A 17,859-nucleotide genomic window follows, 5' to 3' on the forward strand; every position below is an offset into this window, starting at 1 on the left:
AAATTTCATGAAGATTTTACTTCAATAAAGCTGTTTTTTAAAAATTATAGCCTTTATTCTAATTCAGTTTAATTGGAAACATTACAAACCTAAATCTGTTCCATTTAAAGATCATTAAACATTTGGGAAAATAAAACTTACAAAGAATCCTAGCTAAGCTATTATTACCAAATCTGTTTTGATAATCTAGCCAACTGCTTCACGAAACAGGCCACTTTAACACGTCAATTAGTGTAATCTGAGCAGCATCAGGCTCGAGCTGAACTGATGACAAGACAGTAACTTCCACTTCTGAAAGTAAGTCTTCAACTTGATTATAACTGTAGGGTCTTTTAAATGTAGGAAAATAAATTTGCAAATAATTTTTTTTTAAACAGTACAAATAAAGAGAACAAAATGCAGGATTTAATTTTAGTTTAACTGACTACATGACATCTATGAATTTTTACTTTTCACTGAACTAGGTAATGTATTTCATTGAAAGAAACCTTTAACTCAAACATTAAAAACTTTCTGTACAAAACGACCATGGTCTGCAATTATTATATTTTGCTATGCGCTATTTTGTTCAAGGAACAACGCAGTTATTGTACTGAATTATTTGTCCCTCTTTCCATTTGACACATAATACAGCACTCACCCTGCTTTCTTCCAGGCTATCAAATGGACCTGGTGGATCGTCCAGACAAAGAAATTCTCTCACTGCCAGGCTTTTCAAAGGAAAAAAAAAAAAAATTAGCTGTGGTACAAATAAGTTTACAAGAGATTGCAAAAAGCAAAAGTTACCTTGAAGCTATACAGTGTTTTAGGCAAGTTGGCTGCTGATCTGGCAAAATAAGTTGATTTATGTGGATTCATACAAGTTACCAAATAGAAACATAAAATACATAGAAGACACAAGATTTTAAATTATTTTCTTAAGATCCTATAAACATTAGAGATGGAAAATTTGTATTACATAAAAACTACAAGACATACAATAATTCAGAATAATGGTACAGAGACCAATCTAAATGGCAAACAGACACTTTATGTTTCAGTGTTAAAGTAGTCTAAAAATGTCCTTATCTTATCACGAAGAAATACTACTTCTAACTTCTACTTCATTTGTTTCTTCTTTAAGAGATGCAGCCAAAGTAACTGAAGAGTATTTACTCTGAAAAAATTTAAAGATTTTTCTTGCCAACTTTTTCATTATATTAATTTACTTAAATATTTTCCCTAGAGAGATCAAGGGAAAACTCTTGACTATCCCATTCCTGAATTACCATAGATTTTGAAGTAATGATATTGTTATGGTTATTACTTGCAATGATCAGAAATAGGTTAGTAGAAAATTAAAACTCCCTTTTTACAAAAATACTCCACTCTCTAAAAGCAATTTTGGACAGAAACAACTCTATGTGCATGTTAAAACATAAATGTGGATATTTAATTTGCTAAGGTGTAAGAGGACAGAAATATAACTTCTTAATGTACTACATAAAGGAGATGTCAATCTAAGATGAAAAGGGAATGGGGACTTAGGGTTCAGACTGGGCCTGATCGGTTGATCGGTTGATGACAATAGGGGATGGTCATGCAGAGAAAAATGGGATTCCCAGTGAAATCTTCCCAAAGAAAAACAATATGAGTTAATATAGAGCAGTGGAGTCAGGAAAGCAATCCAGATCCCAGAGGAGCAACTTTCTGGACTATAAAATCTTGACAATAGGAGTATAAAGGACACATATTCCCAGAACCAGAAAAACCTGTGCTCATATTCATGGAGCAAATAGAGATGGGAGGGATCTAAATGATGTTCATAACCATAGACTAATAGAGAAGGTAGGATCTAAATGGTGTTCATAACCATAGACGATGGGAGGGATCTAAATGGTGTTCATAACCAGACTAATAGAGATGGGATGGATCTAAATGGTGTTCATAACCACAGACTAATAGAGAAGGGATGGATCTAAATGGTGTTCATAACCATAGACTAATAGAGATGGGATGGATCTAAATGGTGTTCATACCCATAGACTAATAGAGATGGGATGGATCTAAATGGTGTTCATAACCATAGACTAATAGAGATGGGAGGGATCTAAATGGTGTTCATACCCATAGACTAATAGAGATGGGATGGATCTAAATGGTGTTCATAATCATAGACTAATAGAATAGAGATGGGAGGGATCTAAATGGTGTTCATAAACATAGACTAATAGAGATGGGATAGATCTATTCAATAAATGGTGTTCATAACCACAGACTAATAGAGATGGGATGGATCTAAATGGTGTTCATAATCATAGACTAAAGGAGATGGGAGGGATCTAAATGGTGTTCATAAACATAGACTAATAGAGATGGGATGGATCTAAATGGTGTTCATAACCATAGACTAATAGAGATGGGATGGATCTAAATGGTGTTCATAATCATAGACTAATAGAGATGAGATGGATCTAAATGGTGTCATAACCATAGACTAATAGAGATGAGATGGATCTAAATGGTGTCATAACCACAGACTAATAGAGATGGGATGGATCTAAATGGTGTTCATAAACATAGACTAATAGAGATGAGATGGATCTAAATGGTGTCATAACCATAGACTAATAGAGATGAGATGGATCTAAATGGTGTCATAACCACAGACTAATAGAGATGGGATGGATCTAAATGGTGTTCATAACCATAGACTAATAGAGATGAGATGGATCTAAATGGTGTCATAACCATAGACTAATAGAGATGAGATGGATCTAAATGGTGTCATAACCATAGACTAATAGAGATGAGATGGATCTAAATGGTGTCATAACCACAGACTAATAGAGATGAGATGGATCTAAATGGTGTCATAACCACGGACTAATAGAGATGAGATGGATCTAAATGGTGTTCATAACCACAGACTAATAGAGATGAGATGGATCTAAATGGTGTTCATAACCAGACTAATAGAGATGAGATGGATCTAAATAGTGTTCATAACCACGGACTAATAGAGATGAGATGGATCTAAATGGTGTTCATAACCAGACTAATAGAGATGAGATGGATCTAAATGGTGTTCATAACCACGGACTAATAGAGATGAGATGGATCTAAATGGTGTTCATAACTATGGACTAATAGAGATGAGATGGACCTAAATGGTGTTCATAACCATGGACTAATAGAGATGGGAGGGATCTAAATATGGTTGCTGGAACTATCCACAGCATGCTTTCTTATCCCTTTAACATGTTTAGTAAAAGAATACCCCAATACCTCCATAAATAGGGAATATTCCATCCTATATTTGAACAACTGCAAGTTAGAAAATTATTTCCTTCACTGAGGTGGAACTTTTCTCCCAGCAGCTTCTATTCATGAGTCTTAGTTCTGCTTTTTGGGACCATTCAAAATAGATAAATCTAAGTTCTTCTGAATATGATAACCCTAAACAATGTCAATAATGGTATCTTTCCTTTAACCTCAAGTCTCTAAGAAGCAATAATAATACACTATCATTTTCTTTCCCTCTTTACCATTTCAGGTCACAAAATTAATTGAGTACTTAAAGCCCATAGGGTCTCTGCATTCATAAAGCCAACATTTCCCCCAGCTTTTCTGAGGGATAATTGACAGTTACAAATTGTACAACTGGATTTGAAATATGCATACACTGTGAAACATGAACTGCAATCAAGCTAATTAACATATCCATCATCTCACAATTTCTAACATTTTTAAAGTATGTTGTATATACAAATCCTATTTTATTTAATTTTCATAACAATCATGTAAAGTGATGTCACCATTTTACAAATGACAACAAAGTCCAGAGGGGTGAAATGACTCCCTCAAGGTCATACAATGCACGTGGCAAAGGCAGTTTTTAAATGTCTTGAGAGTAAGCATGTGCCATTCTTCTACCCTTAAATTCTTCCCTCTTGTATTTGGTTCCTTTGGACTCTTCCCTTGCCAGTCACGTCCCTCTCACATTAACCTGTTTCCCTCTTTAATCAAGGCTTCTTGAATGATGCAGGTGGTCTGACAGCACAGACAATAGGACCACCATACACACTCTTTTGGTTTAGATATTATATGATACTTCCCACCCACTCATTGTTTATATTGGAAAACTATCTGTTAAGCAAAAATGAGCTATGGGAAATAAATTGAGATTGAGAAGTCAAAAGTTTGGATGAAACCCTTTTAAGATTGACAAGGAAAGTCCTAAGGAGCGCAGGGAAGGCCTTAATATTTTCAGTGTATGGCGACCCAGTGTGAGACACTCAGCCTGTGATGACCCAGTAAGACATCACTTTCCGAGGGCTGGTACCAGATGCTCTCATCCTTTAGTAGCATCTTTATGCTCACAGATTACTCTAATTACTGGAGTGCTGCTGCTGGAAAGAAACAGTGGGTAAGGGAATTCATGTCTCTTTTTATACCTTTGGTTTACAGGAGAAATGCAACCTGAGTCCAACAATGACCCCAGACTTGGGTGCTGATGGTGCAATGACGAAAAGGGGACAGATCTGAGTGGAATTTAAAAGGTAAAGAAAGGGACAGGGGTTCTGAGTAGATAATACTGCTGAAAATTGGGGCAAATGTCGAGAGTGAGCTTTTAAGTTTGTTTTAGGTTTCAGGTCAATATGAGATAACAGAAGATGTCAAGGAGGCAACTGCCCGTATGAATGTGGGGTTGAGAGAAGGGGTCAGGCTGGTAGTTCCACAGAGGAAGATGAGCATGGGTCAGAGGTGTCAAGCAGCTATCAAGCCAAGGAGGTGCACATTAAGAAGCAAGATGAATCTGCACAGTATGTGTGTAATGTACAACACAGGCCAGGCCCTGACTTAGGCGGTATACAGAAAAACACTAGGGAAAAAGGGTAAAAGAAACGAGATAGTGGTTTTCTCGTTTTCCATCCTATGTAAAAAACTACTAAAGACAGTTACAGACTTAGGTTCCTGTACATGCTATTGCTGCCTTGCAAATAAATGTCCTCTACTAATGTAATTTCCAAAATTAGATATCTAGCTGATATTAAATTATAAAGCAATTTTCTTGTGAACATATGTAAAAGCAAAACCATATAGATCCTCTCTCCCTTCTAATAGTTTTTGGTATTTTCATTTTACCTTCTATATGAATTAATCCAACTTCACAATATTCATATTTTGCATTATTTTGAAAAATTATAGAAAATATTATTCTCAAAATTATATAGTGTCAGATTAACCAAAAATCTGGTATGAGGACCACTTTGTTTAAATAATTGCTAAAATACTAAAAACTGAAATCAAACTAACTGTTGAGTGGTTTAAATATATGGTACACTGATTTTTTTTAACTTTGCTGAGGTTTAAAATGTGTTAATACAAATCAAATACCAAATAAAGTTCTTACTGAAAAAAAGCAAGAAAATTCCACGAAGTGTTTGTTAGAGGACAAGTAATTATACTTGTTTTACAGTTTTTGTTCACCTTGAATAACTACGGTCTCAGATTTATTCTTTGGTTTCAACTAGTTGCTGAAATGCATTTACAACCTCTTATTTCAATTTATTACATACCAGTGAGCAATGTCCTTGTGAGCTATTAAATTTTGAAGAAATGCTTGTAATCCTAATTGTCTATCTTCTAAAAAGTCGGTATTGTAATTATCTTTAAACCAGCGTTTTGGTGGAAGTGCTAATCGAAAGCCTGGAAACATCTCTTTTAACTGAAAAAGAAGAAAAAAGAATATACATGCTTCAACTCCATTATATCAGTTCCACAAAAATCTATCCCGTTGACTAGGTACAACTGTTCATGAACAAGCTTAAAACAAAGAATTAAATCCAGCTAAGCTTTTTATTTTTTATACCTTGTTTTACTACTTTTCCCAGTTTTATACACAAGGAGTGAAAGATGCTCCACCTCCTTGTCAACACTTACATTGTCTGTCTTTTTAATGTTAGCCATTCTAGTGGGTGCATAGTAGTATTTCACTATGGCTTAAATTTGCATGTTTCTGTTGACAAATGATATTAAATATCTTCTCATGTGGTTACTGGGATCTGCATTTCTTCTTTGGTGAATCATCTATACAAATCTTCTGAACCCTCACATTTTAGGAAAAAAATTGGGTTATTTATGTTTTATTATTAAGTTATAAGAGTTCTTTATATATTATAAATGTCTTTTGTCAGATATATGTATAACAAATATTTCCTCCAAGACTGTGGCCTCTTTAAGTCTCAACAGAACATATATTTAAAATTTTAATGTTATCTAATTCATCCATTTTTTATGGCTTATACTTTTTTAGATCCTACTTACTTCAAGGTGGCAAGGGTATTCTTCTTTTTTCCTGGACTTTTTATAGTTTTAACTTTTACATTTTGGTTTATGATCCATTTTGCATGTTCAGCTTAAATTTCACTTTCTTAGGGAGAAACATTTCCAACCTCATAGGCAGGCTTATTTGCCTCTTTATACACCCTGTTCAAGCGACTCTAACAACACAATAACATAGAACAGCCAATCATTACGCATGGCCTATGGCAGTGAGGATGGCTCATCTCTGTTCCCCAGAGTTGGGAACTCAGCTGGTCGATCTGAAGTGGGAGCTGAAGTTCACTCCAACATACGTGTGGAGGACGATGATGGTGGCCAGCTGCAACCATAGCTGGGGTGTCCGCCAAAATCTAAACATGGAGTGCCCTGGACTTGCTCACAGCGCAGAGTCTGGGTGTCAAGGGGGAGCAACCCAAAAGAAAGAGGATGGAGCTCTGCGTTCTGTGTGACCTTGTCTAGGCAGGCAGCACCATCTCCTCCATCTCACTGGGTCCAAGCTCACCCAGGTTCAAGGGGCAGGGGAAACAGATTCAACCTCTTGACGGTCATTGGAAAGATTGGAAAAGCATATGAGACTGAAAATATTGCTGTGAACATTTTTAGAAAAGACAATCTACCACAAATTCTTAAATTATTAATTTATTTTTAAATGACTCTTATCACAAGTCAACATTTACTTAATTTTGGACTCTCCCACTAGAACAGTGATTCTAAAACTTGGCTGCACACTGGACTTGCCTAGGGAAAATTTAAAGCTATTAATGACATGTGCCACCCCTGACTGATTTGGATTTAATTAGCTGGGTGTGGCCTAGGCACTGTAATTTTAAGTAGCCTTCCAGGGAAGTCCTACGGACAGCTGAGGTTGAAACCATTCTCCCGTGCTGAGATGCTTCTACCCTACTCAAAGCTGAAGCCTGCAGCTCTGGCAGGCGCCTGCTACTTTATAAGCCGTCAGTAACAGTCTAAGTTCTCTAAGTGAGTAAGATAAAATGTACATTGATAGTTCTGTTCTTAAATGTAAAACTAAATATCATAAGGTAAGAGAAAAGACTGACAAAAGGGTAAAATTCACAGGGCAAAATGTTAAGTAAAAATATAAAATACAATGTTTTATCTATATTTTCACAAATACATGAAGATAAAATAAACAAGACAAAAAGTAGAAAGCAACTTGGACAAATGAAAACCCTAATTTGATTTCAAGATATACTAGATATTTTTTGCCTTGGAGTTTTGTTATTTAATGTGTTTGCAGTGAAAATAATAAAAGCCATGAAGAGGAAATAAAAAAATCTTTTTATTAATTTTGAGCATTAAAATTTAAATGTTCCACATACACATATCCACATGCATAATTAGATGTTTTCCCTTTTAAAACACTATCCTCAGAAGAGGATGTTGTCTCATAACTCCTCACAAAGTGTTCATAATATAGGTACTTCATAATGTAGATTATGGGAAATCAGTAACTTTATTTTGAACCAAGTACAATTTGGAAACTATACAGTAGCTTAAAATAATAAATGCTAGTTTTTGTTTCATAACATTAAAACATTTATTTCTGCCAAAATGACATCATAATAGGCCCCTGATGCTTCTATAAACAAGCCTCCAAAAAAGATGACCCCATGACTTTTGTCCCTGGTGTTGCTTCTGTGATTTCGTTACCTTTAACAGCAAAAGGGATTTTGCAGATGCAATCAGGGTTACTATTGGCTGACCTTAAGACAGGGAGATTATCTGTGCGAAGTCTAACTTATCACAGGAGTATTTTAAAGGAAAGCTTCTTACTTTACTGGGGCTGGTGGCAGAAGAGAAAGTCAGGGATTCCAAGCATTGAACTTGATTCGCTGTTGCTGGCTTTGAAGACAGAGTGGCCCTGAGCAAGGCCTGGGGAGTGGGAATTAGCTAGGAACCACCTGTGCTGACACTCCGCAAGGACTCAGAGACCCCGTCTTACAAGCACAACAAAGTGAACTCTGTTAACAGCCTGAACAAGCCTGGAGACGGACTTCCCCAGAGCCTCCAGGTTAAGAGCGCAGTGGGCCAATGGCTGAATACTGGCCAGGTTTGCCTCTCAGCAGCAAACCAGCTGAGCCCACCCGAGTCACACTGCTGCACACAGTGCATTTTAATTATACTGGTGTGAATAATTTTAAGTTTCCCACATTTTTATTTTTTGTTTTCAGAAAAAAGAAAGTTATGGGTAAAGATGGGACTTCAGGTTATTAAAATGAAACAAAACAGTGAATTTTCTTAGGAACTAGCAAAGGTTTGACTTCGCTCAATTAACAAGAAAGAAAAAACACAAATATAACAGCAGAACAGTCAGGGAAAAATAATTCAAAATTGAAAATTCGGTTAGATTTGGTCAAGTACTCACTTTATCATTTAGCCTTGAGAAGTCAGTGTATCTTCTGAACACCACCCAGCTTTCCTCCGGGTTTTTCTTTACTAGTATTTTATATACCTATGACAGGGGGAATTAAAAAAATATAAAAAATATTTAAAAATTCATATCAAATACTTAAAAAACTTGACAATCTAGATCAGTAGTAATCAATCTGGTCCCTCCTGCCCACTAGTGGGTGTTCCAGCTTTCATGGTAGGCGGTAGCAGAGCAACCAAAGTATAAATAAAAAGATAGCTTTAACTATATTAAGTTGTTTTATAAAGATTTATTCTGCCAAACTTAGCAAATATTCAACATAAAGTACTTGGTAAGTAATTATTATTATATGCTTTAACTTGCTGTAACTCTGCTTTATATATTTTATTTTATTTTACTTTTTTTTGTATTTTTCTGAAGCTGGAAATGGGGAGAGACAGTCAGACAGACTCCCACATGCACCCGACCCGACCAGGATCCATCCGGCATGCCCACCAGGGGCGATGCTCTGCCCCTCTGGGGCGTCGCTCTGCCGCGACCAGAGCCACTCTAGCGCCTGGGGCAGAGGCCAAAGAGCCATCTTTGCTCCAATGGAGCCTTGGCTGCAGGAGGGGAAGAGAGAGACAGAGAGGAAGGGGGGGGAGTGGAGAAGCAAATGGGCGCTTCTCCTATGTGCCCTGGCCGGGAATCGAACCCGAGTCCCCCGCACGCCAGGCTGACGCTCTACCGCTGAGCCAACCGGCCAGGGCCATATATTTTATAAAATAAAGTTACTTCCCTACTTTATAAATCACCATTACTGTGGAACAGGTGGGCAGTTAGAAAATTTTACTAACAGAGATACAAAAGTGGGCGGTAGGTATAAAAAGGTTGACTACCCCTAATCTAGATCATAACAATTACTATGTTAAAAATCAGAACCATGAAATATACAAATAATAGAAATAGGCACCAAAAGCAAAATTTTTTCCTTAAGACACAAGACTATGACAAATTTGAGAGAAAATGCTTTTTTTGGTGCAACTAACAATAAATGAATTCATCAGTTTCCAAAATACAGTCGTCCGTCGCCATATAGTGATTCACCTTTCCTTTCCTAGTCTCACTGTATCGCAGATTTTTAAGTTGTATATTTCTGATTTTGTTATCATGGATTTTTTGCTATACCGTGGGATTTTGTGGTGGTATATAGATTTTTTATATATTTATTATTTTAATTATTTTTGCGGTAAAATAAGCAGAATAAGTGTGGGAAAAGTCAGTAACAGTGTGGGAAAGGTTTATAAGAGTGTAAGGAGGGTTTATAAAGCCTTAAAATATATATAAATAACAAGGTAAATATAAAGTCTCTACTTTGTGGATTTTCACCTATTGTGGGGGGGGGTCTGGAACCTAACTCCTGTGATAGATGAGGGACCGCTGTATATTTTATGCCGTATGTTGTAAAACTGATAGAAGAATCACTTATGCCTGAAAAAGCTATAAAAACTAGCCACTCTTGTTTTGTACAATTTAATTTTTAAAAATACTATAAGGCAAAGTTTTGAAATAAATTTAATGTTTCAATTTTCGAGGCTAAGATACAAGCTAAAAACTAGTCACATTAGATAAAAGTTTACATTTCTATAATTATGCACTATTATCTAGCGCAGGGGTAGTCAACCTTTTTGTACCTACTGCCCACTTTTGTATCTCTGTTAGTAGTAAAATTTTCTAACCGCCCACCAGTTCCACAGTAATGGTGATTTATAAAGTAGGAAAGTCACTTTACTTTATAAAATTTACAAAGCAGAGTTACAGCAAGTTAAAGCATATAATAATAATTACTTACCAAGTACTTTATGTTGGATTTTCACTGAGTTTGGCAGAATAAATCTTTATAAAACAACTTACTATAGTTAAATCTGTCTTTTTATTTATACTTTGGTTGCTCCACTACCACCCACCATGAAAGATGGAACGCCCACTAGTGGGCGGTAGAGACCAGGTTGACTACCACTGATCTAGCCTATTGAATAGAAAAATTTGTTTGAAGCATGTCAATATTTTAAAAAGTTTATATAATAAGAAAAAACTAGATTCTATTTTTTCATCAGTATAATTTTAGAATTTATTATGAAGAAGTATATTTAATAGAATTTCAAAGAAACTGATAGTTTCCAGTATAGTGTTTTGGGCTAAGCTAAATATATGGCACTTATGAAGTACTTAGTAACATCTGCTGGATGAGTGAAACTCTTAAAAAAAGAGTAACTTGTCAGCTATGCAACTTTTCAACCTAGCTCCAGAGCTGCACACCAGCCACAGATGGCTCCTGAACAGCAAATGGCTGTGTGCTGTGACTGCAAAGGGACTGCGGACCACCCTTACCACTTGATTGCTCTTCCTCCCAGACTTCTCTCTCAGCTTTTATGGGGGAGAATCACCAAGGGTTAACGATGAATCCTTTATTTTTGAAGTAAAACACAAGTAATTTATCTGTATGACATATAAAAATGAGGAATAAGATACCCTTCCAAGTGTCCATAAAGTCCTGATCTAAGATAATCATAAAGGGGATCAAAGGTAATAATGCCTGGCTCCTAACAGGAACTAAAAATACATTAAATTGATGAATAAATGAACAGACTAATGTCCTATCTGATGTTTACCTCTTCCTCTAGGATGTCTTAGAAGACTTCGTATACCACTGACTCACATTTGCCTATGAACTTGGCATCTGCATGCACATCACCTCAACGAATACTCATTCCTTCTTAAGGAAGGTAGGTCAAAGCAAGGAAATGAACCACCAGGTTATTATAATTTTGAAAATCACTCTTTAAAAGGTCAGCTTCATGCAAATTTCTCAACAATCATCACTTTTATGATAATTTAATTGTAAAGATAGTCTCTTCATAATTTTTTTTTTTTTTTTTGTATTTTTCTGAAGTTGGAAACAGGGAGGCAGTCAGACAGACTCCCGCAGGCGCCCGACCAGGATCCACCTGGCATGCCCACCAGGGGGTGATGCTCTGCCCATCTGGGGCGTCCAGAGCCATTCTAGCGCATGAGGCAGAGGCCATAGAGCCATCCTCAGCGCCTGGGCCAACTTTGCTCCAATAGAGCCTTGGCTGCAGGAGGGGAAGAGAGAGACAGAGAGGAAGGAGAGGGGGAGGGGTGGATAAGCAGATGGGCGCTTCTCCTGTGTGCCCTGGCTGGGAATCGAACCCGGGACTCCTGCACGCCAGGCTGACACTCTACCACTGAACCAACTGGCCAGGGCCCTCTTCATAAATTTATTTTCAACTACTTTTTTTTGGAGGTCCTTCCCTAGTGTTGTAAATCTGCAGCATGAAATAGCATAACCATATAAAATTTACTTCAAGAAAACACAAGAGAAAGAACAAACTATTTCAACTGATAAGTGAATTTAGCAGAGTCGCTGGATACATAAACGTCCAAGTTCAATACGTAAACCAGCAAAGATGAAATAAAAAACAGAAAAAGATATTCAGAACATCAAACAGCATCCATACTGAGACATCAATCTAACCAAAAGATGTAAGATCTCTGCCCTGAAAACTATAGGACATCATTATAAACAGCAAATGACTAATGCAAAGGACTAAGGTCACAGATTCAAACTCAGTATCGTCAAGTGTCAGTTCTCCCCAGATCAGCCTGGAATCAATACAATCCCAATGCAGAAGGTCAAGAGCAGTCCTGTGGAACAACAACAAAGCTGGAGTATGTAGGCTGCCAGATATCAAGACCTATCAAGAAGTTTTAATAATTAAGGCTGTGGAATTGGTAAATAAAGAGGAAATGGAACAGAAAAACAGACCCATACGTGTATGGTCATATGATTTATGTCATGGGCAACACAGTGCACATGCAGAGGCGAAAGAGTGGTCTTCTCAATAAAAACCTGATCACTGATCTCATATAAAGAAATCACTTGACTGTTTCTTCACACCATAAAAAAAAAATTAACTCCACATTGTTTACAGATCTAAATATGAAAGGTCCAACGATAAAGCTTTTAGAAGAAAACAAAAGGCATTTTTAGTGGGAGTAGACAGATTTTAAAAAGTGCTGACCATATAAGAACAAGTTAATAAATTGGAATATATTAAAATTAAGAACCCTTATCAAATTCATCATTACTGAAGTGATGATGTGAGAGATGATACTCAAGATACATGTCCTGAAAGGAGACTTATATCCAAAATGCACAGAAAACTACAAATTAAAAGTGGAAAAATTTCCCCAGAGAATAATCTTAAACAGACTCTTCACAAAAGAGAATATCCAAATGGGATAAAATGTCTTCAATTTAGTCATTAAGAAATGCAAATTAAGACAATGTGAGATATCACTCTACCTACTTGAATAGCCAAACGAAAAGATGGAAAATGCCGTATTTCGGGAAGGTGTGGAGTACTATAACTGGAACTCTCACATTGTTTACAAGAGTACAAATCGGTACAACCACTCTGGCACATGGTTTGTATCTTCTAAAGCTGAGTATATGATCTGACAATTTTGTTCCTAGCCAGATATCAAATAGAAAGGCGTCTGTGTTTACTGAGTGTTTATTAAGTGACAAGTACTAAATGGTTCACAGCGGCAGTATATGTCAGAGCTCCAGAGTAGAAATTATCCAGGGGCTCTTCAATAGAATGGACAGAAATTCACATAAAGGAATAGTAGCAGTAGTAAGAATGAGCTACCTACAATTACATGCAAGGTCAAGGACAAGTCTCACAAACACAATGCTGAAGAAAAGAGACCACACCCAAAAGAGTACATACTCCATGTCTCTATTTATATCAAGTACAAATACCTGTACAGGCAAAATCCCTGTAGGCTGTCAGGACAGCGGTACTGACTGAAGGAGAGCACGGTGGTGGGATGGATGCCAGTTTCATAGAATTGTCTGGTTTGTGACAGGTCAATCAGGTAAAACAAAAGCTTACTACAATGACAGAATTTAGAGTGTAAAAACCACTTGGATTTTATCCTTAAGAAATCACAAGTATATGCTAACATGAATACATTTGACACAAGGTCAACTTCAGGTAGGTCAGCCTTTCACCTTCCACGGGTGTGCAGCAGAAGTCAATACTCACAGTGAATTTAGCTCGCTCTTCCATCACCTCGTAGCCCAGAATGGTAGGTGTGGAAGGCCTGTCTTCCAAATTCTCTGCTTCAGGATTCTGTTCTTCACTTTCTCTTGGTCTAGTAGAATACTCAATGGAAGAGTGTGCATTTGTAAATTTAGTCCTAACCAGGGGGCTGCTACACACCGATGAGGTGCTATCCACTTGATTAGGTACACTTGTCTGTTTCAAGGTTCCCATATTTGAGTCTTCTACCTGGCCTTTGGAAGAGTTTGAGCTTGTTGAGACACTCCCAAAAGAAGAACTTCTTTGACTTCTGTTAGTTGTAAAGCTGGAGGCAGAGTTCCCTATGGGCATGGGAACGGGGACGTAAGGAGTTGCCATCCTTTTAGGGGCTTTGCCACAAACCTGCACCCTGCTGAGTCCACACACTTAGATAAGAACTAATGCGCAATCCATTATTTTCTTCTTGGGAATTTGCTACCTAAAAATGAGAAGAACATACTGAAAGAATGGTCTTTAATTTTCAGCAGTATCCAGAAGAAAACACAATGCTCATACCCATTTCTTTTAATTTTCCAACACTCTTATTACTTTATTTGGAATAAAACACATCCCAAATCTATTCTTTTAATTGCAAAATATCCTCTCTAGGAACTCTCATTTGCAAGAAAAAGAGAGAACTACTCCATACCTTTTTTGTTGACACTCATGTTATCCATTTCCCCCACTCTATCTCTTTGAGATACATTTTTTTCTTTCTCTCTTTCTTTCTCTCTCTCTCTCTTTCTTTTTTGAGAGAGAGAGAGAGAGAGAGAGAGAGAGAGAGATATGAAAAGCATTAACTTGTAGTTGTGGTACTTTAAGTGTTCATTGATTGCTTTTCATACATGCCTTAACCAGGGGCCGCCAACTGAGTCAGTGATCCCTTGATCAAGTCAGTGACTACTGGGTCATATCCATGATCCCATGCTCAAGCTGGTGAGCCTGCACTCAAGCCAGTGACCTTGGCGTTTTGAACCTGGGTCCTGGACGCTCTATCCACTGCGTCACCATCTGGTCAGGCTCTTTGTGATAGATTTCTGTAATGTTCATTTCAATCTTCCTGATGCTTTATTTTCTGCTTATAGTCCTGATAGTACTACATACAGTACAGGGAGGGAAGGAGAAGAGGGAAGGAAAATTATTCACACCACCTTCTGATTTAATTAGTGAGACCAGAGGATCAACCAAAGGAATAACAGTGAACCAGAAGCTTATGGAATATGCTACAAATATCAACGGCTTTTAAACTAGCAGTTCATTAAGTCCAGGATCCAACACATTTGATGGTGGTGGTGGTGGGAGAAGTGTCCAAATTAATAAAATAAACCCCAATGAACTTACCTCCAACAGGATGAAATAATTAAAAGTTTAAGTGTTCTTCCTAGTTTCCAGACAATCACTGATTGATTCTAGTACCCATAAACTGAGGGTACTTAACAAACTCCTTACAACTCATACTCTGTAACTCCTGTTGTCAACAGGGCTAGTTTATCTTTTCTCAGACTAATTTCATGATAGTTCGAAGAATAGTTTCACCGCTGAGCGTTTAAACAATAAACTGAGAAAAGGTGGCAAGTACAGCCCCTTGGCAGGACCCAGCCGCAGCTACGCCCCAGCGCGCGTGAGAACTGTGGGAAACGGGCGGCTGGCACTCGCAAAGATGCTGAAATACGAGTTCTGACCCAGCACGTGGCTCTGGGCAGCCTGCCCCGTCCTGAAAGACTCACGACACTTGACTCACCACCCCGCGGCCCCCCAGACATCTGTGACCGGGCGCCTGAAATCGCCCGTCCCACGGCCCGCGGGACCGAGGCCGGAGGCCGCCCCTCGCCCCCCCGCAGAGAGGGACGCCCCCTGACGGACCGACACCCAGGCACACGAGCAGCATCTGCGCCGTTGGCCCGGAAACCCTCGGGCGGGTTCAGGCCGAGCCTGAGCAGCACGCCGGCGACAGAGGTGGCGGCGAGAGGAGCGCGGGCACCCCGGGCCAGCCCGACCCTGCACCGTCCTCGCGCTGGCTGAGCGGGCGGGACACCCCAGCTCCCGGGATCCCCGGACCCACGACGGTCGCTCGGCGCCCCGCGCGGTGGGCGGTGGGGGCCCGAGGACTGGCGGCGGCCCCTTCGCCCTCGAGCAGAGCCCGCCCGCCTCCCGCGGGGTGCAGGTGTCACCGCCAGCCACCCTGCGTACCTACCTGAGCCCATTCGGTGGTCCCGTCCGAGCACGCTTCCAGTGACGGTTAAACTCGACTCTTCTTTCCCGCAACTCCTCCACCCACACGCCTGAGCGACCTCACGTGACCCGCCGCCCCAACAGCCGCGGCTCCGCGCCTCCGCCCGCCTCTGCGGGAGAGCAGACTCCGGGTGCCCGCGCGGCGGAGCGAGAGGCGGGGCGAGCGCGCTCCAGGAAGTGACGTCACACAGGGCACCGCCTCTGGAGGAGTTGATAGGAGTTAGGTCAGGGCTGTTTGGCAGCTGGTTTGAACCTAGTTTTGTGGTAAGAATTCTCCTTTTTCTGCCTCAGGTTTATCCGTATACATTTTTGAGAAACTCAGGCTACAGTACTTAGTTTGCCATCCAGGTGATGAGAAAGCGACAGTTCCTTGGAGGAACTAAGGCCAACGGAGGTAGGGCTCCTTTTTTGTTGCATCATGGGACTTGTAGTTTTCATCAGCTTAGGCTAGTTCTAATAGGTCATAGATGATTTTCCAGAAATAGCAGCGCTTTAAGGCCTGACAATCGATTCTTAGAGTGGAAGGAGAGAATACTGCACTGCAGCCTATTTGTCCTACGGAATTCACAGGTTTTTGTGGGCAGAGAACTGAAATTCTTTAGTGCTTATTTGTTTGTTTTCCAATGAGTTTTATCTCAAGTGATCCAGCATTGGGCTTGCTAGACTTGCACATCTGAAGACTTGTAAAGTTTTCAGAAAAATCGTTCTTTGATAGTCAAATACCAAAATTCAGACCAGTCAACAGGTCTGTTTATCATTAGAAGTGTGCAGTTTGATATAAAATTCATCTCATGGTTTCCAAGGCTTTGTAATATTCCCAACTCTGGAAAAAAAAAAAAGATAGTTATTTCATAATGAACATAGGAAGATAATCTGACTTCTGTCATAATGATACTTTTGGGGTATAGTATTGTTTTTCCAGTGTGAATAAGACATAAAAAGAGAATCTAGCCCTGGCCGGTTGGCTCAACGTTGGCCCCGCTTGTGGAAGACCCGCGTTCTATCTCTCTTCCCCTCCCACAGCCAAGGCTCCATAGGAACAAAGTTGGTTTTGGTGCTGAGGATGGCTCCATGGCCTCCTCCTCAGGTGCTGCAATGGCTCTGGCTGCAATGGAGCAAAACCCCAGATGGGCCGAGCATCGCCCCCTGGTGGACATGCCGGGTGGATCCCAGTCAGGCACATGTGAGAGTCTGTCTGACTGCCTCACCGCTTCTAACCTCAGGAAAAATACAAAAAGAGAGAGAGAGAGAGAGAGAGAGAGAGAGAGAGAGAGAATTAATTCTACAGAAACTAAACGAAAACATGAGCTAGTTTCGGTAATAGACCTGGCAGCCTTGGCCTTGAGGTGACCCTCGCATCCCTGAGTTCTGTAAGGGTATAGAGAGAAAGAGAAAAGAAAAAATGAGCCTTGGAACATTTCTGTCATTTGTGGTCAGGGCTGGAGGGGCTATCAGTTTTTCCTGTGATGAGGAAAAACTGATAGCCCCATATCAAGGATGCAAAGGGGAATTAAACTTGAAAAAAGTAAAAGTGTACAGATATCCCAGGAGGATGATAATGATGTAGAAAAGGTCCCTGAAATTGTCCAAGAAGAACTTTTTTCACCGATTATTGAAAAGAGCATACAGGCTATACATACTATATGTGTCCTTTATCTTCAGAATATCTGCTACTAATGAAGTATAGATTTTACTTTTAGAAAATGAACTGAACATCTTTTAAATTAAAATTGTTTTAACAGTTGTGCTAAATTGACA

At 39.1% G+C, this 17,859-nt stretch overlaps 1 protein-coding gene across 2 annotated transcripts in view; it reads right to left on the reverse strand.

Moving 5' to 3' along the window:
- Positions 1–16,248, reverse strand: part of SNX16 (sorting nexin 16) — a 28,695-nt gene extending 12,447 nt beyond the window's left edge. For both annotated transcript variants that reach the window (XM_066266405.1, XM_066266404.1), the window contains exons 1-5: positions 16,060–16,248; positions 13,834–14,304; positions 8,714–8,800; positions 5,562–5,710; positions 641–710 (exon numbers count right to left, since the gene is read on the reverse strand). In XM_066266405.1, the coding sequence (XP_066122502.1) occupies positions 641–710; positions 5,562–5,710; positions 8,714–8,800; positions 13,834–14,208 (681 nt within the window). In that variant the 5' untranslated portion in view covers positions 14,209–14,304; positions 16,060–16,248. The remainder of the gene's footprint in view (positions 1–640; positions 711–5,561; positions 5,711–8,713; positions 8,801–13,833; positions 14,305–16,059) is intronic.
- Positions 16,249–17,859: the final 1,611 nt, after the last annotated feature.

Source organism: Saccopteryx bilineata, chromosome 3 (genome assembly GCF_036850765.1).
Source record: "Saccopteryx bilineata isolate mSacBil1 chromosome 3, mSacBil1_pri_phased_curated, whole genome shotgun sequence".
NCBI classification, from domain to species: domain Eukaryota; kingdom Metazoa; phylum Chordata; class Mammalia; order Chiroptera; family Emballonuridae; genus Saccopteryx; species Saccopteryx bilineata.